The 25,535-nt window shown below is 40.0% G+C and overlaps 1 protein-coding gene across 2 annotated transcripts; it reads right to left on the bottom strand.

The window, feature by feature from the left end:
• Window positions 1-2,546: 2,546 nt before the first annotated feature.
• NAT10 (N-acetyltransferase 10) lies at window positions 2,547-25,437 on the bottom strand. Of its 2 annotated transcripts, XM_052693126.1 has the most exons (28): window positions 25,209-25,437; window positions 24,658-24,749; window positions 23,828-23,999; window positions 23,393-23,515; window positions 22,630-22,691; window positions 21,660-21,774; window positions 20,300-20,407; window positions 19,350-19,483; window positions 18,882-18,975; window positions 18,417-18,515; window positions 17,788-17,924; window positions 17,168-17,292; window positions 16,595-16,745; window positions 16,034-16,130; window positions 15,196-15,312; window positions 14,159-14,260; window positions 13,979-14,053; window positions 13,450-13,566; window positions 13,128-13,261; window positions 11,152-11,200; window positions 10,425-10,518; window positions 10,232-10,342; window positions 9,014-9,186; window positions 8,373-8,492; window positions 7,310-7,408; window positions 6,827-6,900; window positions 4,176-4,259; window positions 2,547-3,286 (listed from the first exon to the last, which is right to left on the bottom strand). In XM_052693126.1, exons 1-28 carry the CDS (start codon window positions 25,314-25,316, stop codon window positions 3,193-3,195), a joined length of 3,060 nt encoding a protein of 1,019 aa, XP_052549086.1. In that variant the 5' UTR covers window positions 25,317-25,437; the 3' UTR covers window positions 2,547-3,192. The 2 variants fall into 2 exon arrangements, with proteins under 2 accessions (XP_052549086.1, XP_052549087.1); XM_052693127.1 differs by lacking the exons at window positions 2,547-3,286; window positions 4,176-4,259; window positions 6,827-6,900; window positions 7,310-7,408 and adding an exon at window positions 7,552-7,593 and having other exon boundaries at window positions 25,209-25,375.
• Window positions 25,438-25,535: the final 98 nt, after the last annotated feature.

The raw sequence follows: 25,535 nt of genomic DNA, 5'->3' as shown, positions 1-25,535 counted from the left end.
CTGGAGGGGACCCTGGTACAGAAGTAACATGTACTCAGAGCAAAAATTACCGCAGCAAAACAAAACAAAACCAAAACAACAAAACAGAAGTTAACATCTGGAGATACAGAACTTACTCCCTTCTCATCTTCTGTGCTGTATGAAACCTTGATGTACCCCAGCTACTGGAGGACAGATAGCCATGCCCTACTGCTGGAGCTCACCTGGCCCTTCCTCCAGCTGGGATTGTAACCCAGCTCATTTGAGCTAAAGCACAGACAGAGGAAAATGTGGTTTGACCAGAGTTGGTAAAATAGAATTAAAAAATAATAATAATAAAACTCCCTCTCACACTTATTTTAGTATGTGAGATCTTTTTTCCATTTTGCTTTTCAAAGAGCAATTGACAGACGGAAGAATCCAAAGAACTGCCAGGAATCACAAAGCATGCACGGAAAACTTGAAAAAGAATGGCTCAGCTCTGAATAAAGTCATTTTTGTAGAAACAGCATAATTCTGCTCAATGCTCCATAGCGGGAGTGGCATAGTGGGGCACAGTCATTAATAACACTGAGAAGTGCAAATACAAGCAAAGCTCAAAGCCCTCAAGTTGTTTCTGACAACTAAAGGACAAACTCACAGGCAACAGAGCAAAGATTACCACAGCCCACAGCAGACAGCAAGCAGGAGAAGCAGTTGAATACTGATATCTGCCAAATAGTAACATCCTTATTTGTTTGAAGAATCCATTTTAATTTTGCCTACTACCTTCTACTTTAACTTACAATTCACAAGAAGTTTTGCCAGACTACATTAATATGTTCACTGATCACCTCCTAGCTACTGGGGGAACACGCCAGTTTCCTATTTTATTTCACAGTATTCAGTAGTAAAGATTGGCAAAATTTGGCTTGTGAGGGATGGGAAAGAAAACATACAAGCAGACATGACAGGACCACCTTTCTTACATCCTCACCTCTATTTCAGAAAGCATCCCACACCTCCATCCCAGCATCTCTGAGCATCCCTGGACTCAGGCTCAAAGAGCACGCTGTGCACTGCTTGTTTTGCCTCACTGCCAGTCTGGCTCCTGCATCAATAAGCAAACGTACTTTCCCTAAGATGGTGCCAGTAAAACAGACAGCCAAGTTTCTAAGGCATTTACAGCCTACCAGCATGAGACCATATTTCCTGAAACAACCATTGCCTCTCTCTGGCTTCAGGCATCAGAACAGCTTCACAAGGACAGTCAAACAAGTCCTGAACCTTAACAACACATAGATAACTGTAAAAGCTCCCTTAAACCTTCATTTTTAATCTTTAAGTAGAACCAGAGTTTAGCAGTACTCACAAGATGTACGCTGTAATTTACACCACTTTTAAGAAATTAATATTTTCTTACCACAAAAGCTTAACACACAATAAGAAAGCATTCCCATACCATCATCTATACCTAGAGCAAGCAGAACACTACAACCTGCATAACAAACTAATAATCCACACAGAATCCAATTAAACTGCTAGCGCTTTATCAATACTGAGCTTCAATGTGCTTTGAAGGGGCTCTACAAGCATTAAAAGCCTTCTCTCACAGCCTGTCAAACCACTGCTGCTCCTCTCAAAGCAGAGCATAGGAAGTAGACGTACCAACATTATTCCACTGCTAACAGCAGCAACAGTAAAAACAAACAGAATTCACACTCACCTTTTCTTCCTGAAGACTTTCCAAAGACCAAGAGCCTCACACTTCCTATCTCCTCCTTTCCTAACTTCTTCAGAGCCCTTTCAAGGCAGGCAACCACCGCTAATTGCTGCCAGGTGCTGCAGCCACTTGGACACAGCTGGCTGATAATCAGGCTCCTCATTAAGCCTTTAAGAGCTGCAGCTGCAGATCTCAGGACTCAGCTGTCCCCCAGTGTGGGTGATGCGCTGTTGCTGCTGATTCTCATAAAGTAGTCTATTAACCAAAGGTATACACAGGCTGTGTTGTACAAGGGCTATATTTAATTTACATCTTTTATAAAGCGTCATCCTAGAAAACAAATACTGCGTTAACTAGGAAGAACTTTCTTCTTCAAGGATTTACTGGAAAGAGATGCTCTGAGATCCACAAACAAATAGAATGCACCTACATGTTGCCTGTGGGTAAGTCTGTCTTTTCTAAATCCTTATGCTAGCACATCAAGAAAATGCACCAGGGTAGTAAGGTTCAGAACAGGGAGAGTTCTGTATCAGAAGTCAGCCTTGGTTCTGAAACCTCTGGAGTCTGCAGTCACAAGAATTGCAGACTGGTGCTCCTTTATTGCCAAGCTGGTAGCGCAGCTGGAGCTTACCTGCCCCCTGAAAAGATCACTAGGATCAGATGTTGGTTGGATAGTGCTGACTTCCTAGCAACCCTCACAGAAAACTTTCCAAAAAAGCTAAGTAGCATCACTTGGTGAGCAGACATCAAGACAGACAATAGTCAAAGACACTTTTCCAGCAACTATTAATCATTCTATCCTGTTTAAAAACTAGGAAATGTAGATTATTGAGCAATGGGAATGCTGAGACCTTCTAAGCAAGTGTGAATGTAGAAGAGCCTTTTATTACAGCTGTTTGAGGAGCACAGTACATAGAAACTAAACACAGTGTTCCAAAACAGAAGTATTCTGAAACTTCTTGAGCAGGGACCACCTCACTGACAATGGGGTTAGGGCTCAGAGTAGCCAGCCCCAAATGAAAAGTGTGTGTCCCCCACACTGGCATCTCCCCACAGCTATAAAAGAACAGTTTTAGTACTGAACCAGTATCTGAATAAATCCAGCTGTACAGCAATGCTACAAAGCAGTCATGTACCAAAGGATAATGCATTTCTGTGCTTTGTTATCCAAACTTTTTTTAATAGACATCAACCATTAAGAAGCAGGAAAGTTTAGAGATTGATCTGTCAGTCTGAATGGAAACTGTAGCTGCTAAGGCACCCTCCTAATATCCCAGTGTTCTGCAGAGTGCCTCATGCAAGCTTTGCAGTCACACTTCATAAAATATCTCCACAGACCGTCTCCTGGCATTGTCACTGCACTTCCCTTAATACACTTTTAAAATGCCTCATAAGCTTTTCCTTCTCTTCAGCATTTACCCTCCTGCTCCTCAAGAAAGTCTTTTGGTTTGAAAGGAGAACGGTACAGACCCGTCACTCATTATTTCAAGTTCACTGATTTCATTTTACAGTCATTTCTTCCGCTTCTGCTTTATATCTTTAGTCTTCTTAAACTTCTTCTGCTGCTTGTGTCCTCTTACCATTTCTAGTTTTCTTTTCTTCTCACTGGGAAACAGGAACAAAATATCTGTTAAAAAGTATGCTGGATGCCCACCGAGATGCAAAATTCTTTTGAGGAATCTACACAGAAATGTTTGCCTCAAGACTTCTGGGCCAACCCAAAGAAGGTGGTTGGAAGGAAATAATTCCAATTTCATGGGTCACTTAGAGTCTTTTACAGAAAGCATGAACAGGAGTACAATATAAAACCTCTAGACACTACAAAATCTTTAGCCTGACTTGAATCCCGTAAGGGATCTTTATTTTTAGCTACATTTTGTCATTGCTTTTCAAGGCTGTAAGTTCTGTTTCCTAAAGGCTATTCACATAGGGCATCTGGAAGTTAGAGTAACTGAAGGAAAAAATAGTTATCACCAACAGTTGTAGATGTAAGTACACAATTTTACTGCTGCGCTACATTCTGACTAGATCAAATACGACAGAGCTCCAGTCTTTATAAGTACTGACAGGACTCCTGTGCTTCTGTAAGGCTTCTAGATATTCAGAGCTCCCAGCATTCATGAAAAGAATATGAATACACAAAAGGTAAAATAGAAGGAAGACCACATAATTACTTAAGTTGTCAGTCACCACGGAAAGGGAAAACAATCACGGGGAACAGGCAAGTCTCAACTGTAAATCCCCAAGTGAAGAAAGCCTCCATCCTGCGCATGGTAAAAGAAGATGGACTAAAAGGAAGAAACTGCAGAAAGGCAGACTCAGCATCTTGCAGGCTCAAATTTGAAAGAATCCACCAATTTCCCATATTCTCCAATGGGAATATCAGAGGCTCCTGCAGCAACAGGACAAGGATGTGGAACGAGTGCTGTTTATTGCACTAAAGCCAGCAGGAAAGACAAGAGAGACCTCTCCACAGTATTGCAACTTTCCTAACCTTTTCACACTGACGATGGAGGCGTTCTGTCCTGCTTTGCTCAGCACCTCATTCCATTCTTCATCATCACCCCGGATAATATATCTAAGTGAAAAAGGTAAAAGAAAATCCAAGTAAAATTTTCAGGTTTAAGTAGAATAGGACAAAAAGGCAATTCTACTGTCACACATACTCTTCAAACAAAGCCAGGGCATCGCACCCAACCAAATCAGTATTTGGAAATACATACAAAACCAGACTGGCAAAGGCATACAAAAGCTTGTCACAACTAGGTCAGCAAACAAACTAGTCCACAGCTTAATAGCAACCAATACTAGCGCTCATCCAAAACTCACCAGTGGCAGACAAAGCTCCTTCTCTCAGAAGCCAGTACTGTACACATCACAAAACTGTTCTATGGAAGTCTCTACCACAAAAGTAGAATTCTGAACAGTGTATCATTTACAAAAGCAAAACAAACAAACAAACCAACCAAAAAAACAGAGCTATGGTGCTAATGCTTTCCACAGCAGTGGTATATACTTCTCCTTTGCTCAGTAGCTTTCTTAGAATATAGGCCTTCAAACACTACAGCTTTAAGACTGACAACCACAGTCAAAAATATATTCACTATACAGATTTATTTTTAAAGGATTGAGGCCTTCATTGTTTTTTTATTTTTAATTATTATTTTCTTCCCCCCAAACCAAGAAGGATGATTGGTACTAAAGGAAGAAGTTGCAAAAAGGAAAGTCATATAATGGAAAGACAGTGACATTAACAGCTGCTCTTAGACTGGCAGTAAGTTTGAATGGTACTCTTCCCTGCGTGAATCTGGGGAAAACTGAAGACCTGCAGGTTTCTTCTACAAACAGACATTCAGACAACAACTGCTAGTCAGATAGAAATGCCCCTTGTTCAAATACCCTGGAAATAACGTATGAATTTAAATAGACAAAAAAAAAATTCAGCAGTTACTCTCCATCTCAAGTTCTCAGAGATAGGATTAGACTACGCTTTGCTCATACAAGGCTGAACGACACTGGACAGAGCCAAACCAATCAGCTCTGACTTTTTTTGTTCGCTTTCTATAACCTGTATTCAAAAGTGTTCAAAATAGGTTTTTGTACCTCTTTCCTCAGAGAAACAAACAGAATTCTTTTTCTGGATGAAGAAAAAGGGAACATGGTCCAAAATGACAAACAGGCATATCATACTATCAGATATAAAAAACGAAATTAAAACTTCTATTAAAAAGCAGTGATTATTTTATTTTTCTATTATGACTGACTTACAAATCATTTCAAATCACACCCATTTTTGTCTTATCCTCAAACAAGAAAACCAAAAATTCAAAAAAAAAAAATTTTCCTCATATCTAACCTTGATTAATCTAGAGCCAAAATAGATTTTTTTTTTCTTTTGTAATAGCAGTAGAGAGCAGTAAATTTATGAGACAAAAAAGAGAGAGAAGGGAGACAATCCAAGTGGCAGGTGTCATTCCTGTTGGTTCAGAAAGAGTGACATCTGCTGACATTTCAAGGAAGTTCAGCAAGCAACTCAGTATTGTAAAAACTGTACAGCTTTACAACAGCTACAAGTATACAAGTCCATGCACACTGCTGTGAGTGAAGAAAGCTCTTGTTGGTTGTTCTTTTCTGTCAGCTCTGGGGTGGTTTTGTGTGTTTTTTTGTTTTGTTTTTTTTTTTTTTTGCTTTTTTTTTTTAAATACTAGAATACTAAAATTAGTCAGCTACTATTTTTACTTGAGATGAAGACAGCTGCACACAGAAGAGCCGGCCAAGGCACAACATGACCCACATATCCAGGTTTGAGGAAACTAATGACTATATCTAGAAGAACAGAAAACTATCAAATTATAAGGAGTCCACACTCAGGAAGCTTATTTTATTACTCCCCATTATAGAACTACGTAAGTTATATACATATAATACACATTCTCTACACAGCCAGGACCAAGAGCCCCATATGGATACATAGTAAGAGTTCTTGCCAGAGTAACATAATTTACCATTGAAAGAGACAAAGGAGAACAGAAGCTCTCAAGCTCATGCCAGAGGGGAACTGAACCAGCATTTCCACATCTCCTATGTGCAGTAGTATCATAAAGAGCCAGCTCCACCTTTCATAATTCAGTTCTACAGTTCCACAGACACACCTCACTGCTGATCCGCTGTTGTATGCAAACTTACCACCTCCTGCTTTTTGTTCAAAATATCAATAGGAAAAAAGGAAATCGGTAACTTCACGCTTGGCAAAAAGTAAAATTAATGCCCATGACACATTTTTCAGGAGAACAATTAATGTACTGAGTTATATAGGTGAATGACGCTGAACAAATAAACTGCTACTGAATTTAACTTCTACTGCAAATTATGTTGTGAGTGTGAAACAAAGCAACTGTTAAGAGAGCTGATGAAAACAATTACTGGCTATCAGGACAAAATACCCAAAGTTTTCATCAGAATAGAGGCATATACTTATCCAACCTGGACAATGTTGAAAGATGCTCATTGCTTTTTCTCATTCGTAGACGGTTTGCAATCACTGCAACTACAGCCTTGTGCACGGTGTGCCAGAGCTGGTAACCAAGCATTCAAATAACCAGCAGGGAAAAACTGGAGTTGAGACTCATACAGATAAATTCTTACTGTGTAAGGTCCATTTCCTTCAGCTTCCCCACTTCTTGCTTGTGTTTTTCTTGGAATTCCTTTGCAGCTTCTTCCTACAAAAGGACAGAATACAGATGCACAAAGTGTTAAGTGCAACAGTAACCATGCAATACAAGTAAAACTCCTTTCCCATATAAAGAGAAGAACATCTCATAAAACAAATACCATATGATCCTGCAGTTTTTATCTTTTATGAAATTTCATTTTTATTTAATGGCTATACATATAGTTGTGATACGTAACTCCAAAAACATCTCTGTACGTTCTATAAAAATCCATATGGCTGATTAGCAAAGCATGACTAAGAATGTAATGTAAAGCTGGTTGGTTTAACTTCCAAAAAGTGACAGACATGACATGGAATAGTTCTAATCCAAGAAAATTTAGATTACAAGTTTCTATGCTTGAGAGAGCACCATGAGAAGTGTTTATGTATGTGCTAGGAAGAAAATTCATCATTACCAAATCATCATTTAAAGATTTAATCGTTGGCTCCATTACAATGTCCTTTGTTGCTACCATCTGTTCTTCCACAGCCTTTTCCTGGACGGTGTTGAACAACTGAAAATGAAGTAAGCCCACACATGTAAAACACTGTTTCTTCTACACTGCTGCTTTAAAATAAATAAGAAATGCTGGTTGTCCCCAAAGCAAAAACTCTTCTAACTGTGCAGATATTTCAGGCAGTTGTTTATTTCTGATGCATACATTCTGTCATACTAAAATAAGAAGCTCAAGGTTGCTACCTAAAGAAAAAAATACATAATAGCTTTTATTAAAAAGCATAAAAAATAACAGCTAACACTGTCACTCGCATAAGCTCAGAAAGCTGACAGTTAACAATACTCTTTATTAACACACCATTATTTGATTAGGATTTGTAACTAAAAGTTGTATATTAGTTTTCTTGTATGTTACTTTCATTATGCTGAGCAAATCACTTCTCCAATAAGCAATGTGTTAGACTGCAGAAGCTTTGCTACCATTCCTTGAGAACTAAAGGCCCTAGGCTGAGCAAGCAACAGCAAGCAGATGGCAATTTTTCTCTCTTGCCATTTAGCAACTCATCATGGTTCTCACGTCATCACAAACACCAGGGAAAAAGAAAACCAGACCCAACATTTCTACAGTGATTTCACTGGAGTTCAAGTCCATCTCTAAATGATATTGGGAAAGTCTCACGTTTGTTTTTTTGTTGTGATGCCACCAAAGCTGTGAACCACCAGGAACAAATGGCTCAAGTTCAGCTGGCTTCACAGGCTGTATGCTCAGCATTTTGTTAAGAGCATTTCAATATTTAAAAACATAACAAGCACTCTCACTTGGGAAAACAAAGTACAGATCAGTGACATAAATACTGCTTCTTCCACTAGCATTTTCCCTTCTCACAAAATTTACAGTCGTTTTTTGTGGCCATATTAAAAATACACAATTCTAATTCAGCATTCTACTGGCATCACACTCAGTGTTGGAATTACTCTTTGGCCTGATGCTACCAAGACAAAGCTTGTCAAGATGCAATTACCTGGACTACTTTGCGGATGATTCTGTTGAAGAGACCCATCAGCTGGCTGCTAGGCAGTTCCACCTCCTTTTCCAGTTGCTCTAGAGATTTATGCTGTAGGCCAATCCCTAGAAGAAGGGCCTGAAGAAATATTTCAGTTAGAGAGGCTTTTAGAGCAAACACTTGCATATCTTTTAACTCCCTGCATTTTACCAAGTCCTTGCTCTACTCAGATAATACAAGGCTTCTCTGGCACACACTGAAGCTTTGCTCAGATGCAGCAGCACACCTCTAAATCATTCTGTAGTCAGCAAGCATTGTTCCATACTTAATACAGATGACTACATCTTTCCTGAGGCACAGGCTCAAGAAACAAGACTTTGAGGCTTTTTTCAGCCATAGTTCACACAGTGTTACAAACGAATGGAATACTTCACTGAACATACAACAGAATACGATCCTCTACAGATTTTATTCAAGGCAAAAACTAAAAGTAGAATAATACTACAAGCAGGAGAAATCATGGAAAGAATCACAGAAGCAGCAATCACCTAAAACAAAGTCTTTTTAAAAATGACTTGAAATGGGAAACCACTCCAAAATCAGGAGACAGCAGGAAAGTGCAAAGAGAAAAACATGGCAGTTCTCATAGTGAAACATACCGACTGTGCTGCAGAGAGAGAGATATCACCCAACTGGTTGAGAAAAAACATCCTGGCAATGGTAGGTACCATGTCCATGATGAGATGATAGTCCACCATGTTGCGAGAGTACATCTCTAATCTCTTCAGGTCATATGGGATGAAAGCAGATTCTAATTCAGCACGGCTGATGGCTGAACAATAAAGAGACATCAGCATCAAGACTGTTCTTCATAGCTGTCCAGGATCTCAGTATTTAACAAATTCCTTTTTCACATCATTGACTGAAGTCCAACTGCTACCCCATAAATTCACTTCCCAATATACTTCAGAAGGCAAGACACTAGGAATAACACTGCTATTCAAACTGGCTTGCTTATTCAAGAGCATTGCAAATTTCAAAACAGATCAATTAATCAAGTCAAACATGCCAGAGAAACTAAAAGCAGTAGGAACTGACTGAGAAAAACAGTTTGCTCAGTCTTTCCCTGCTTTATATTGGTTTTGCTGATAACAAACTTTGTTTCCTTGTAGCGACAACCAAACCTTTTTCAACAAGACAGATACTTAAAATCCACAAGAAGCAGATCACCAAGTTGTCTTAAGAGGACTCTCTTAGACTTACAAAGAAAATAGCAACTTGCTTTTAAGGAGGACTTTTAAGCCACGAGGCTTAAAATTAGAATTGTCTTATTTGCCCTTTTTATTACGTTGTTTACGTGTTTTCCCCAGCAGGTGTTGCACTGAACCCCACAACCATGCAGACGGACTAAAGCCTCTCTCTTAGAAAATCCAGTTTCCAAATTTCTGATGATAACATGCTCTACCTATTGACCCTTGCTACTCAAGGCTTCCATTTCAACTTCAGCAGGCTCCAGTATTCATTTTTTTGTTTTCACTTTGTTTTCTCATGCCTTTAGCTGCTACACTCAAGATCCCTCTAGTTTTGGAGCACTTAAATCTTTGATTTAAAAAAAAAAAAAAAAAAAGCACAGCAAAAAAAAAGAAGAGCAGCACAGAAACTCCACCTATTTTCAATTGACAGAAAACGTTCTGATAGTTTTTACTCAAAAATGCAAGCATTTTTTTAGATGATAGGAACAAAACATAGGAACTAACTCAGAGCAATTCACAGCACTTCACACAAGACTTCATATCACGCATGTATTTGAGAGCCTGACAAATCTATACAAAGACTTTAAACTGCAATCTAGATAAATATAGAGTGTGGGTACTCACGGGGCTGCGACTGCTGTTTGATATTTTTGTTCTGTAGGATATTCAATGCAAGCGAGGGAGAGAATGTGCTGAACTGGTAGGAAAGTAGAGAAAGAAACCGCCTCCTAAAATCTATACAAGATGAAAAAATAAATTACTCCTGTGAACCTCCAGAATAAATATTCCAAACATTTTTGTTAGTATTAGTTGTTACCTTTCCAGAAGGCAGTAAGCCAAGGTTCCTGCTCAACATCCTCTTCATTCAGCATCTTCATCATGATGCACGAATGCTCACCAGTCAGATCATTCTAATAATGAAGATACATTTCCCATCATCAGCATCAACTTTTTGCATTCTATGCTAAACTGCAGAAGGCAAAGGTCTTCTAAATCAGCAACTCTTAGATCCACTGCTACTGACGACCACCACGAAACGATGAACTTCTACAATTTGGTAAATCCCCATGCTGAGGGATTTTGGCTTCTTGAGATATATTCAACTGATATTGCAAACCCACTGTACAGCTCAAGAGCCAAAAAAAACTAAAGCAAAATACAGTGATGAGACAAACAAATTATTTTCTCCAGAAGTACAATAATCACTACAGCTACTTTTGTTAAATACCTAGAAAAATGATGGCAGGCAGTTCAGGGACAACTTGCATATTTTACCTATGGCTACAATAATAATAACCCTGATCAGCTGCACCCTTGCTCTATTTCTTTAAGTGTAAATTACTTAGAATTCCACATTCACAACCCCAGTACTTGATTCCACTAGTGAACTATTAGGCCAAAAGAACAAAAATGAATATAAAACAAACTCCAAGTGTAGTCTCAGAAAACGTTTTTGCCCAAATGAAATCTCACAGAAACCAATGGAAATATGCCCAGTGATTTTAACAGGGCTGGATTTCATTCAAAAACAGTATGCTACTTACTGGTGTCTGCCTTAGATAAACTGGCACAAATCCAGCACGTTTCCAAAACCTAGGGAAAATGACAACAGAAAGCACACTGAGAAATATGGAGCTGTTGATCTTGCAATAATACTTGTGGTTAAATAAAATTTATCTATTATACAAGAGCAACTGTTGAAAGGTAGCCACTACCCTACTAAATAATAAAAATTAACACTGACAGAAAATACCAACAGCAATCTAACTGATTGAAATTCTAACCAGAGCAGTTAAAAATGATCATCATTGCCTCAGAAAATGAATGAAATTTCAAAAACTAGTAGATAAGAAGAACTCTTGTATTCAGCATGCTTCCAGGACCTCTATTAAAACAGGCAAATCAAAAACACCACAGAATCCTTAGGGATATCCCGGGAAAGTGTGAAGGATTTATAGTTCACTTCAGAGACTCCACTCTTCTTCAGTAATCACGGACCAGAGAGAGCCCCAGACAGACCTGAGATTCCCTTTCCATCCTCCTCTCCTGCATCTTGGCTGTGAACTGATACTAATTTCATTTTGCCCAGGAGAAGGAATACTAGTGTGAAGGTCCTGCTGAGATGAAACATATGGTGTCTCAGACAAAAGAAAGAAGTCAGGCCCCAGAACAACTGTCACTGGCAATCCACCTCCACAGGCTAAAGGATGACTACTCATCAGCCATGCAGGATGTTGCAAATTTCAGTAGCAAGCCCTACATGAACACCCCAGCAACTCTATGTTACTATTCCTCTTTGTTTTATCTGTTCCCACCAAATCTAACAGACAAACAATTCAAAACAGTGAACACTTTATTCTTCCTTCTGTCCTGAAAAGAATTGTTCAATAGCGATGAACCATTTGCTTTATAATTTACAGAGATGAAGCCTTTTTCAGAACTATTCAGTTTGGATGCTCCATTCCACTAAATAATTCACCCTCACATTTTGCTATGAACTTTGCAGCATGCTTATCACAGAACAAAGCAAGCTACAGTCTCTGTATCTGAAATGCTGAATCACACACATCTGTCTAACATCACTCTGACTGGGTCAGTCACAAACCCGCCTCCTTGGGTCTTCTGTTGGACTCAATCACATCTTTTGTGAGATGCTCCTCTGTAAAAGTGGACAGGCCAGCGCAGAAACTTTGGTTCTGTGGTTCAGATCCAAAGTTTCAGGTGGTAAATTACTGCTTTGCTGTTAGGTTAGTAACAGAAAGAATTTTACATAGTTTTGAAACTGTCTCCCAAACTATGGATTCACAACTTTTCATACAGAGTCTCAGAAATGTAAATATGTTACAGAATTGCATAATATTTTTTTAAGTTACAATTTATTATAAAAGTTTAAGTTCTTATATAAAACTATAACATGGAGGGCAAACTTTAGAAAAATTATTATTATTATTATTAATTATTTAGAAAAAATTAAATTATTTATTGCTGCAGTAACTCCATTCCTCCTTGGTGAGAAAAATGAGAAGCAGCAGCAATTTCTGTTGAAATGTATTTACATTAGGAAACGTAAATAAACAAGTAACTTTGAAGTTAGCAGCAGCTCTTGTTTCTAGAGGTCACAAGAGTATTTAACTCATCCCTTCTTATTACAGGTTTTTCTTACTGTTCTAGCTTAGAAAAAACAAGCAGTTAAAGGTAATTAACTGTTCAGAAGGGTCACAGAGCTGATTGAGAAGAGAAAGGGTTTTCCTTCACCAATGATTTTGAGGGAAAACTACTCTGAAGGATGTGCTAAGTGATTAGATTCAGCTACACTGCACAAGAAAAGGTCCTGCAGGAGTACAAGGCTTGGAGCGGCCCAGATTTTGAAATCAATGGAAGCATGGAGAAAAGAAGAGGATGCCTGAGAGGTAAAATATTTACATCTATATTTATACTATTCACAAATTGCAGATATTCTATTATTTATATAGCTATGCTTTTACACTGAGCGTAACTGGTAAACAGAACAAGATCTTACTTAAGTAATCTTGGTGTTAAGCCATATGATACCCCAAGGTAGTCTAGACTCTCAGCTGGTCTCTCACTCAGTTTGAGAAGTAAAGGTGGCAAGTCTTTCCGAGGTGTCACAACTTCTTCTAATAAACTAACAGTCTGAAAGAGAAAGTGGAAATGAGTTAGCAGCATTGCTCAGGGCAGTCTACAAATTAAATCCTTTATTCTGTACAAAGAATAAATAGGAATGTTCTGTATTTACTTAGATAAATTAATACTGAGATTCACAGTGAGAAGTAGATAATTTAGCACAAGGGAAAATGCGATAAATGTACTGAGTTCCATACCTCACTGCTTACAGTTGCAATTTCTTTTGGCTTTTGGATTGGTTTTTCTTCCAAACATGGGAATTTGCCTTCATAGTACATCTGCAGTAAATTCAGAGCTCTGCTGCCATAGCCCATCTGTGAAGTAGGAAAAATACACTGTAAGCAAAAAGACAGATCTGTTTTCTAAAGCAGGACGACATTTCCCCCTTACAAATCCATTAGCAATCGTAAGTTTAAAAATTATTCAGCCAGTGCAAAAATGTATTTTGATTGCTAAATGGGAACTCCACGGGGAAAAATACCACAGAACCTGATGGATGACCAAAATCACAACAAGAGCCCAGTCAGGAGCTCAGGACAGCACAGTAATTGCCATTGCACATCTCTGGCGTTCTGAAAATACCAAACACCAGTGTGAACATTTGGTACTCTCACAATAAGCGTCACTGCATCTACACTGCACACTGGGTCAGACAAAGCTCTGGTCTGCCTGGCTGCTGGTGCCTCTGCTGACTGTTGACAATAACTGGGTTTCACAATACTTTACCCCCTGATAATCTGGATGAACCGCAATGCGAACAACGCGCCCGCCAGACAGGGCCCCAAAGTCTGGATCTTGGAACTGCATAAGAGACAAAAGTCAACTTGAGTTACTCAGGATCCTTTGGAAACAAGCAATAGCGCTGCAAGATATCACTGGTGTGAATACACAGCCAAAATTATTTACCTGCTCTGAAATGGTCCAGGGAATAAGATCACCAGAAGCTTTCTTTCCCCTAGAAAGGCTGTTCATGATAGATTGGCGAGAGATCTCTCCCTCCATGCACACCTGCCAGAAAAGGTAAAAAGGCCATGAATGGAGAAAAAGTTTTTCTCCCGCAGTCATTCCACCAGAACATATCAAAATCTATCCTCAGCTGCTGAGTGCACTATGCAGAACTGACGTGTCACCTGATGCCTCACCTGCAACATAATGAGCTAACAGATATGTGCCAACGAACAGGCTCTGTCCCTAAAAGCACTGTCTCAAAAAGCACAGCAGTGAGCAGGCAGGACAGTATGGCACAAAAGAAGCCAAAAGAGATTAAAGCATAGGATGTGCTCTATGTATTTTCTGTAGTCTGCCAGCAGCAAACATCAGATCTTGTCTCCCAATATTTCTCTTGAAGTATCATGTACTTCTGTAAATGGGCCTTCTTTTTCTTTTAAAATACAGCCAATTTAACTAGTTGCACTGAACACTACTAATTAAGAATCTGTGTTCTCAAGGAAGGAACAAAGCATACCATCAGATACTTGGACAAATATTTCCACAACTCTGAGCATCTGTATCTGATGCATTTGTATTTTTGTGTTTCTATTGCAAGTAAAAGGAATGCCAGACACACAAAATAAGCATAATAAACCAGTGAATCAGCACTCTTTGGTAGGAATTTGAAACAGCAGGATGATAACTTATTGAACCAGCAGCTGAGCTTCTCAGAAAGCTTCTCAGCACAAAATTATTTTAAAGTCTGGAATTGAAAGGATCAGCATCACAACATACTTATGCAGCAATTAGTGTTAACAAAAGAAAGCAAAAACAAACAAACAAACAAAAAAAACCAAACCAAACCCAAACAGCCTTAATACACTGTTGTGCTACTCGAAAACACAGCCTGAAGCTACCTTCTACTCCTGGATAGTACACAGCTGCTTCACAGTGTATTATTCCTGCTTCATTTACTGAACAGTTCACTTCATAGATACAGGATGCCCTCTCACCTGAACAACAGCAAGTACTTCTGGTAATGAATTCTGTGTAGGTGGAACAGGAGGCAACAGACAAAAAAGATGATGTGCAGGTGCATCAGATAGCATCTGGAGGTCATTGGGAGAGTTCTAGAAGGTAAATATGGATGAGAAAGCTCAAATATTATTCCACGACAAGAGCTCTAAATAGTCCTCCACAGTCTGAATTTAGGGCTATTAAGAAAATTGGAAGTAGAATACTGATGGATGAATCTCCTAACAGGGCAGCTTGTGGTTGTTATGCTACCAAACAACATCTCTTTTGCTAAATTGAAAACTCATGTTCTCATATACTAAGCTGAGCTTTCTATTTTTATATATCTACGTATTTCTTAGTCTACGGAACCTGAAATAAATTTATTTCATGGGTCAGATTTTTAGAACTCAGTACTTCAACACTTCCTAACTTCACCAGTCACCCACGGTCTTGAAAGTCAAGAGATGAATTATTACTTTTGTCAATAGTGCAGTAATACTGCTCTTTTGCTTAACTTGATGCTACCAAGATACTGTGAAGAGAATTGCAGAAGAGTGTTCATCACTGATACCAACAAGCTTGTAGGCTCACCTGGAATTTAGCCTCCCGAATTTCTCAAGACAAAAATATTTCAGATACCTGTAATTCCAGTGTATTCAAGTAAGGCTAAAGATTCTCCGTCTCACAAGAATACAGGTATGCATACAACAAAAAACAACTGAAGCTGAACAGAAATTCTCAATAACACCAATTCAATTAGACTTCCTGAAACAAGCAGTACTCCCTCCACAAAATTCCTAGCTGAAATTTTGACAGAAGTGGCATGACCTTTACCTTGTAGTGTGAAGCCACATAAAGGGCCATCAGTCGCTGCAGAAAAACTTCTGATGCTCTGTGGTAACAAAAGAGTGTGTCTCTATTTACATAATATCTAAACATAGGGTTAAGGAATTAAACTCCCTGGAAAATGGGGAAAAACATTCTCCTTGTTGGTTTAAGTTATATTTTCCACTCAGCCTCAGGCTATGTGCTGGCTTAAGCAATTAGGAATCTACAGCTCTATCTACAAGAGTGAATTAACGACTGGGTATTGTTCATAACTTTCACTCCCTCAATCTGTAAAGCTTTGCACTGTGTAACTCTAACCAGGATTTCCTTCTGCTCAGCCCTTCCTTAGTTGCTGCAATAAAAATGAAGTTTAGTAATGTCCTGGTAACACAGGCATCGTATCAGGTAGTGATAAGAGCTCAACTCCAGAAGCATGGTCTTCTGCCAAAAGATCATGCTCTGAGGTTATCACATCAGCTTGAGAATTCACAACACGTAAGCTTGAGAAAGCCCGCATCACCCAAAAGCAAGATATTTTACCAGAGCACATCACTTGAGTAAGGATACAGGTCACAAGCCTCAGGCAGCGGGCAGCCGGAGATAATTCTGGTGATGCTGAGACAGTCCAAGCACAGCAGATCATTCAGCCATTTTTCAACTGGATCACCAGGTGCATATCTGATTGACTCATGGAGGGAGACCTCATGCAATGTACGAGCTGCAAAGACATTTCAGAGAAAAACCTCCAGTACTGGAAGTTACAGCCAGTAAAGAGTTCAATAGGATGAGTGCCCTCTGAAGGGCTCCCGGGAGATTAGAAACACACCCAAATCTGAACAGTAGAGAAAGCACTTGAAAAGTAACTGCTCCAACTGGAGCCTTCACAGTCTGCTTCTTCATGTAACATCAGGAGGAAGGTACAATGATCATTGCTTGCATAGCTTTGATCTCCTAAATGCCTTGACATATGAAAATCATGAGGAAAAAAAAAAAGATATGAGAAGAGCTTCCTCATTTCCCCATACCTCTACCTTCCTACAGCTGCACAGGACATGGACACATGGGACACCCACAGTGGTTGTTGGGCAGCAACACCAGACATCAGGGATACACAGTGTAGTCCAGAAATCAATGGAGTACCTGAGGCAAGTTTGGCTGTAGCTGTAGATTTGTTCTCTGCTGTCATGGTGACTTGGGCTTGTGCACTCTGTTGCCGGAGCTGCTGAATAAGCTTCAAAGACAGCGATCGACCAGTACCCTCATACCTGCGAAACAGAAGACAAAAGTCTGTAGCAAATGACCAAATGGCAATCCTGAGCCATGAGGAAGCTCCAACACAGAACTATGTGCCATTCTGAGGCCTTTAGTGGCTTCAGCCATCTGCGAGAATTGCTGTGTTTTGTTGTTGTTGCACATATAGGACAGAGCAGCCTACCCTGTCACTTTTTTAGTCTCATCATACCAGATAGAAGTTTTCACTGCTCTCCTAACAGATTGCAGAATCTCATTCATATGCTCTTCTTAGCAGAACAGAAGAGGTGTAAGACAAATACTCAATGAATTTGCAGTGGAACCAAAAGGAAAGAAGCAAGTGCTGGTACTGACTCTGTCATTCTGAAGAGCAGTTCCATATGATCAAAAATCAGCAAGACCCAATTATGATAGTGCATATTATAAAAAGAAACACAGTAGACAAGAAATAGTCAATTAGCAGTCACAAAACTGCCTTCCCAAGTAGACTGGAGATGCTCAAGTCTTACCCATTGATTGTCGAAGCCATGAAAACAAGGTAAGGGCCTAGCAGTTTTTTCACCAGGGGGAGAGGAATGGCAGCAGCTTCATCAATTACCACAAGTTCAGCCTGACCCAGTTTCACAGAATCAGCAGGGTGTATGTACTGCAAGGAATGAGAGGACACCATCAACAACAGCTCTGGGATATAGGGAAATATCAGAGATGGCAAAGCTTGAGATCTGACAATCTTTTGTTATCCCTGTTCCTCATGAATGAAGAGAACCCATGGGAAAGGGTTCATGTTATCCTAACAAAGGCACCATCACACATATTGTTTTAAACATTTTCAAAAGCATTTATCTGCATAGATCACAAAAATAAAGAAAATCTAGTAACTAGAAACATATGCTCTTCCTTCACTATTTGTTTCACCTTTTTTCACTTCTGTTTCAAGAAGGAATGCAGAAGCAACTACCAGGGACGCTCTGTAACCTACAAGTTAACCACAGAATGATCTAAAATATTTTGTCCAAGTCACACACCAGATTGAGGGTCTGCCTCAAAGCAAAATTATCCACAATAGTTACATGTTACATAAAACAAACAGTCATGAATAAAAAAATAGAAAGGTCAGTGTGCAAAGAAAGCCAGCTACCTGAATAGTCTGCCTGTGCTCCTTGAATACATTCACTCTGACAACTGCTTTGTTAAATTCCGGGTTTAAAGACTGAATAATCTCATAGTCCAGGTGTTCCTTAAAAGAAAACATTGTAAAATCGCATGAACAGTCCAAGAGCTTAGAAAAATACAGTTTGCCATCACCATCAAAACTCATTTGCTACATGTGCCCTGATAATTCAGATTACCGTTGAGATATCTCGTACTGAGAAGATTTACCTGTTAAAAACTATTTTCAAGCAGAAAGGAACCAAATTCCCCAACTTATAAATACAGAGGTAAACGTACTCATGCTATGATTTGCTTTCACAGAGCTTTATTAAACAGGCTGGTAGGGCAAAAGCTGATAGCTAATACACACAGCAAACGTTGGAGATGAGATGCAAAGTACTCCTAAACAGGAACTCTGCAAAAGCATTGCAAAACGGCCTGCCCTCCTTACCTGATACTGCAGTGCATCAAAGCCTTTAAATATGAACTCAAAGAGAGTGTGAAGGTTATCAGGACTTGGCGATGTGACAAAAATGTTGGAGTAACTGCAGAGAAAAATAAAACAAGAATTTAACTCCTTTTCTACCAAATTTACGCACAAAGGATTTATTTTAATATGAGGGGTTGATTTTACTTAATGACCAGGTACCTTTCCAACTTAATAACAGCAGACTCCTTTATATACTTATCTCACTTTTTACCTTGTGATTGATTTTTAAAGACTGAGGATTTCTGATTATTATAAAACAGAAAAACTTGAATATCAGCTTAGGCAGCAACTAAAACATACAAGAACTACAAAAGAGAAGGATGTAGGGCTGGAAATTGTAAATATATTAAAATCTTATCATAATTTAAAAAAAAAAGAAAAAAATTAACGGATGCAAATAAAACTTGGGACATGGGGGACATTCCTCACCCAAAAGCTACCGCTCCAGCTATAGCCAGTCCCAAAGCAGCAGATTTACCACGTCCCCTGGCTGCTGTTAATGCCACAGTGCTCCGCAGGGTTTTCTCAGAAATGGCTTCAATAAATTTCAGAACCGCTTTTGCCTGATGATCAGAAAAATACAAGAAGCAAAAATTCACTGTGACTACGTTGTTTTCGGCTTTACGTATGGATTTGCCACGTTAATTTTGCTTAGTGCAGGAAGGAGAAGAAAAATAAGATGAGACAAATAATAGGAAAGAAGCTGCTTGATTCACCCAGCTCTTGAACACGGTCAGGCTAAAACACACATGAACAATCAGCACAGCTCGATTACTACTCCCATGCCAATGAGCACAGAATACAGTCAGAAAGACAGGAAGAGGTAACACTGCCAGGGGAGGAGGAAGATGAACGGATCTGGACAGTGAAAAAGCCAACTACGAAAACGCTTTAAAGCAGTGCGTAAATCTCAGAAACTCTGTGTTGAACAGCAACTTCTCAGTGTGAAACAGGAAAGAAATAACAAAGGGGTCTTTTCCTGTGCACTGGTCAGTGATTCTCAAATGCGACTAAAAAAAGTGGCAGGGAAGCAGTTATGAGAGTACACTAAAACACAGTGCAGACTGTTAACATTTATTTCCTGCTTATTTCAAACCCCCGAGTTACAAGTTCATCAACTTTTTAAATGCTAACTTGTCCAGATCAGCTTCTAGCCCTCTACTTCTACTTCTAGCCCTTCCACTTATTCCCAACCTTATAAAGAAAATCACTTTGAGCTCTTCTGTCCAAACAATTTTTCAAGAAATCTTTCACTCTAAGACAACTCCCATCAACATTCACGCTCTCGGATTTGATTACTTGAAAGATGAGACACAAATACCTGCTCCTACAGTGACTGGGCAAGCACCCGGGATCTTGCATTTAAGTATTACACCAACCTGATCCAAGGTTTTACAGCCATCCACCAGAACTCCTACAGGTTGTGTATCCTGCAGGCTCTCCTTCAGCTCTTTCAGCTCCAAGTCTTGTGGCCGAAGACTATCTTCCTATAAACACAGAATTTCCCATAACAGGATTAGTAGGACACCTCAGCACAATTATACTTTTGTGATGTCCTGGGATATCTTTCATCAGGCAAAGATATCTGAAAGAAAGCTTCACCACAAGTTGAATATATTATCTAGAGACAGGAAAGTTTAAGTGTATAGACAGATATTTAACACTTCAATTTTAATGCATTTTCAGAAGAATGGTTACACAACAAGTATGCTGGCTTTCCCAGTCTTGGAAGAAAAAAGCAAAGTATTTTTCAGTACATGGTAACTGGGTTACCATGAAAAGAAACCACAGACAATTTTTCCAGAAGAATTTAATCTATTTTTCAGTCTGTTATTATGATCCTCATTATGCCTGTCATATGGGATGTACATACTGTAATTTAGAAGGAAGCAGCAGCAATTGGTCAGTTTTCTAACCAATGTAAATATTTTCAAAGCTAATCAATGAGTTTGGACACAAAAGAAATCCATTTAAAGTAGAAACAGATTCTGCCTAATTGGCACTGAAAATTCCAAAGACATCTGTCTATCCATCCAAGAGATGAGCATTTCTGTTGCTGTCAATGTTTTTATAATGTTAAGACATGTTGTTTTTTTTTTTAGCATCAACGCTGTTTACGTTTTTACTGTCTTCAGTAGAATTAACAATAGTATTTCCTCGACCACACAAACCAGTTCAAAAGCTTACAGATTTCTGTTTCAATTTATTTCCATTTTGCTCATCTGCAACTGAAAGTGATAAAGGAACGCATACAGCACAAGCTGCATGTCTGGCTTGCACTCAGTGAATGTTTTCTGAGATCTGGCATGCATAATTCACTCAGAGACTGAAACAAGTACCACAGCTTTGAGCTATCAGGTATCCTCAGCCTTTTAATATGCTTCTTTCCAAAGAGTTTTCTCACCTTCCAGCCTTTGAGAAGTCTTTTTATTTGTCTCATCCTAACTGTTCACCAGCTTAAAATCTCTCTATGCACTTCTGAAACAGTAACCACAGCAGTTAAGCTTCAACTCACCAGATGAAATGAAAGAAAAAAAAAGAAGAGGAACAAAAAGACATCTTCCCAGTGCTTCACTCACACGAGGTATATTTTCTGCAGAACATTTTTCATCCTCTCTACAAAGCCATTATCTGCTATCAATCAGCATGAAAGGAAACCTTCCTCTTTTTCAGATCTTTAACACTTTTCAACTCAGACTGGTTTCTCCCAACGAAAAGTGTCTGTCATTTCTTACTGACCTGTGACTGTGGTGGGACGGGTGTGATGTTTGCAACGTGACTGGAGATGGGCAAGATATTCAGCTGATCATCAATCACGATGCAATTCTTGCATGAGGCCAGAGACAGAATGAACCTGAGCAGTCAAGCAAAGGCAACTCAGTAAAAGCACTAGCAAAACTATTGCATCTTGGTGATTAATTAAACCTCTGTACTAAGTATTTACAGCAACAGCAGCTTAAAGCTAAGCTGAGACAAGTTCACATAACTGGTCATATGCCTTTTATCAGGAAAGATGCAGAACAGGCATCCACTTACAGGGGCACAGGCCTCCAAAGAAAACCACTAACATATGATGATCCACCGAGAGAACTAGAAAGTAATTTCCAGCATTTAAGCAGGAGGTAGCTGCATAGAAGTGAAAGACAACAATTGTGACAAATGCTGACCAGCAAAGACTGCAGTCAGTGCCTGGTTTACTCATCCTTCTAATTTCTGACAACACATAAATATCACCTGCATGCAAAAGAACAAATTTTGCCAATGGCTAGAGCAAGGGCTCAATCACTCAGTAAGAACTTTATAGAACAAAAGGAGAGGAATCGTGTTTAAAACAAAGTTCTAAAGCCACAGAGAAGACTCTACAGTGAGCAGTTCCACGTTTTATAGTAGATATAGTAAGCAGTGAGTACCTAAATTTCCTTTCATCTGTGTACATGTTTCTGTGCAGCATTTCAAGAGCAGAACTCAGAAGATTTTACAAATCTGGGCACATTTACACATCCTTTGTAATATAATGCTAAAATTTTGTATACAATTCCTCCAACAAGATATAACATTCATTTCCAGGACAGTACATACAGACTTCACAGAAGCAGCAAAGAAGCTTTATTTATTCTCATGCAAGCTTACAGGATACTTTCCTAATATGAATATACAGTGTTGCTCTAGACACCCTTCCTGGACATGCTTTGAATGCCTAATAACATACCTTTCATTAAACCGTCCTACCACGTCCTGGTGTGCCTCTGTTCTATATCGAGAGTGTACATCCTGAAACAGAAAGTCAGTCTGGAGAAGGAGCAGCACCAACAGTGACACCTACAAGATTATTACGCATGGGACAATCCAATTTGTTCCCCACTACGTCGCTCTCTCCATCAACACTGCATCCCAGGCTGGATTCTGACTTTGTTTGCTGAGACAATCAAATGTTGCAAATATTGCTTTAAAAACATACTTCTCCCACCAAGACTTTTCAGTGTGGTCTCACATATTTTTGTCTGATTAAAAGGCCACTTCTACTACATACAGAACATTTAAATCAGCACAGGGATGCTAAGTAAAAATAATTTAATGCTTTAATTCACCTACTGGCGTTATAAGCTGTCCCTGCTACAAGGTTAGGTATACTCTGTGTGAAAAAATTATCCTTAGAAATACATAGGAATGAAGCAGCTAATCTCACTTAGCACTGAGTCAGAAAACACTTTTTTGCTTCACTTTGTCATGTGTGCAAACAGCACAAATAATTTCCAAAACTACTGTGAAATGAAGACAGTTGAGCTTGTTGGCAGAACAAGGGTTGGTGTAACTGCCTAAACAAAAGACTCATTCCACGATAAATGAAAGAAGGAGCAGCAAAAATAATGGAAGGAAGACTACGACCCATAACAAAAGCAAAAAAAAAATAATCACTTAGCATCACCAAATGTAGCTGCCCATCTAAAACGGACACATTACATTGAACGTACCATGGTCATTGTATAGAGCTGCTTCAGTGAGTTCATTGTTCTCAGGAGAATTACTACAATTCCACCCCCTTCCACTGTTTCTACAGTTCTAGCTAGCAGGTTTGGAGTCAAGGCCTCAAAATCCTAGGAAACAAAATAAAAAACCTTCAAAGCTGCCTAGAATTCACAAGTGCAATAGCAACTACTAAAAAGAAGAGAAAAACTATAAACATTCTTTATCTGAGTTTAATTCCAGCTTAACATTTGCATTAACCAACTTCCCATTAAAATTCTACCCAGGAAGGCTATGTCACTCCCCACAAAACCCATAAAAGATAAGTAAGGCCATCATAACTTAAGTAACAGGAGCAACAAACAGAATTACTGCAGCTTTTAAACTCAAAGCCACCAATAATAGCACTATCAATGCCTCAAGCAAAAAGTTTAATTCTTTACCTGAAGCACACACATGCCAAAAGTGTTACCAAGAATCTTATGAGTTTCATTGTAATAGCAGTAGCGAATGTTTGTGGCTGCTATAAACAGTTCGAAAGGATCATCATCTTTTATGTTCAAGGTTCCACTTTTAATCTTTTTCTGCAGTTGCCTCATTCTCTTCTTCCTGTGGCTGGAGAACAAAACTTCATGTAAGTTTTTTTAGGAAAGGGTTTGAGAAGACTGCACTCGTTCCTAATTTCAAGGCTAAATGGAATTCAGAGCTCAGCCTCCAAGGAAAAGTCTTGCATTACACATACTGTATTCAGGGTATGTTCCCAAATGTCTTTGGCCCAAAGTGGTTGAAACCACCCAGAACCAGCTGGTTTTGGAAGAAATCATCTGGTTGGAATCATGTAGTTTCAAGTAACTCTTCCCAGCTTTGTGCCCAGACTGCAAGTATGCATGCAAACCTAAGAACTAACATTTTAAACTTTTTCTCAAATGAAAGCAACAGGAACATCTAATCTGCACTCAGCTGTATATACTACTGAGGCACTGAAGTTTTGGCCATTTGAGATTAGAAAAGAAAGGGAGAAATAGGCCCAGGACAACAGGGTTAGCGTTGGAGCTACAGAAGGAAAGCAGAAGTACGTAGCGTTGATGCCAACCACACTCCTGAAACCGAATTTTAGCTCTGGAAAAATCGAGCATCCTCTATCTCCTACTAAAATAAGACTTGTTTCTCCTGACAACCAAATCAGCCCATGCTGAGCAGAGCAGCCGCAGAGCTTTTCCTTCAGAGAGCACTCAGACATCTACTGCAACACGAAACATAAAAGGCACCTTACCTGCTAAAGCCCAGCTCTTTTTTGTAACACCACAGGACAGAGGGCCTGGCCTTGACAGTTGCCTTGGACAACATGTGGTGAAGTATAACCACCTGCCAAGACACAGGAACATCAATGCACAACCGCACTCATAAACTAACATGGGGCAATATATTTTTCAGCAGGGTCCGCTGAGACGAGATGGGGGCAAACCGTTTCAGATAAAAAGACTGGATGGAAGAAAATTTTTTACAGTAAGGGCAGTGAGGCACCGGCACTGGTTGCCCAGAGAGGTGGACGCCATCCCTGAGCCATCCACGGCCAGGATGGACGGGCTGCGAGCACCTGACCTAGCGCGGGTGTCCCCGCTCCCTGCAGGGGAGGCGGGCCAGATGGCGTTTAAGGTCCCTTCCAACTCAAACGACTCTATGAACGTTCCACGCTGACCTATCCTTAAGTTTGCAGCCACGGTATCCACCGAGCAACGCCGGGCAAAACGGAAGGGTATTTAAACGCGTCGTGAAGTTGAATCCCAGCACTCCTTCCCGGCACCGCAGCCGCGAGGCGCTCACCTGGTCCTTGCCGCGGTCGCCGACCACCACGAAGAGGCCCCTCTGCCGCTCCGCCACCCCGTTCTCAATCAGCACCCGGATTCGATTATCCACCTTGCGGCGCTGCATGGCGCCGGCCGAGCGCTCGGTCTTTCCCGCCTCCCAGCCGCTACCGACGGCTCCCGGCCGCACTCCGCACCACGCACCCCACGTGGGAACCGCGCGGCGCAAGGCGCGCGCGCCGCCGCTCAAGTAGGACCCCGCGCGAGGCTGCCCTGGCCAGCGCCTGAGCGCCGCGGCTCCCCCAGCGCGGGGCGGCAGCCGGGCTCGGCGGAAGGGGAGGCCGCG

Source organism: Tympanuchus pallidicinctus, unplaced genomic scaffold (genome assembly GCF_026119805.1).
Source record: "Tympanuchus pallidicinctus isolate F22 unplaced genomic scaffold, pur_lepc_1.0 scaffold3, whole genome shotgun sequence".
Lineage (NCBI taxonomy): Eukaryota > Metazoa > Chordata > Aves > Galliformes > Phasianidae > Tympanuchus > Tympanuchus pallidicinctus.
Note: the sequence above shows the minus strand (reverse complement) of the source record. Positions and strands in the feature narration are given on the sequence as shown.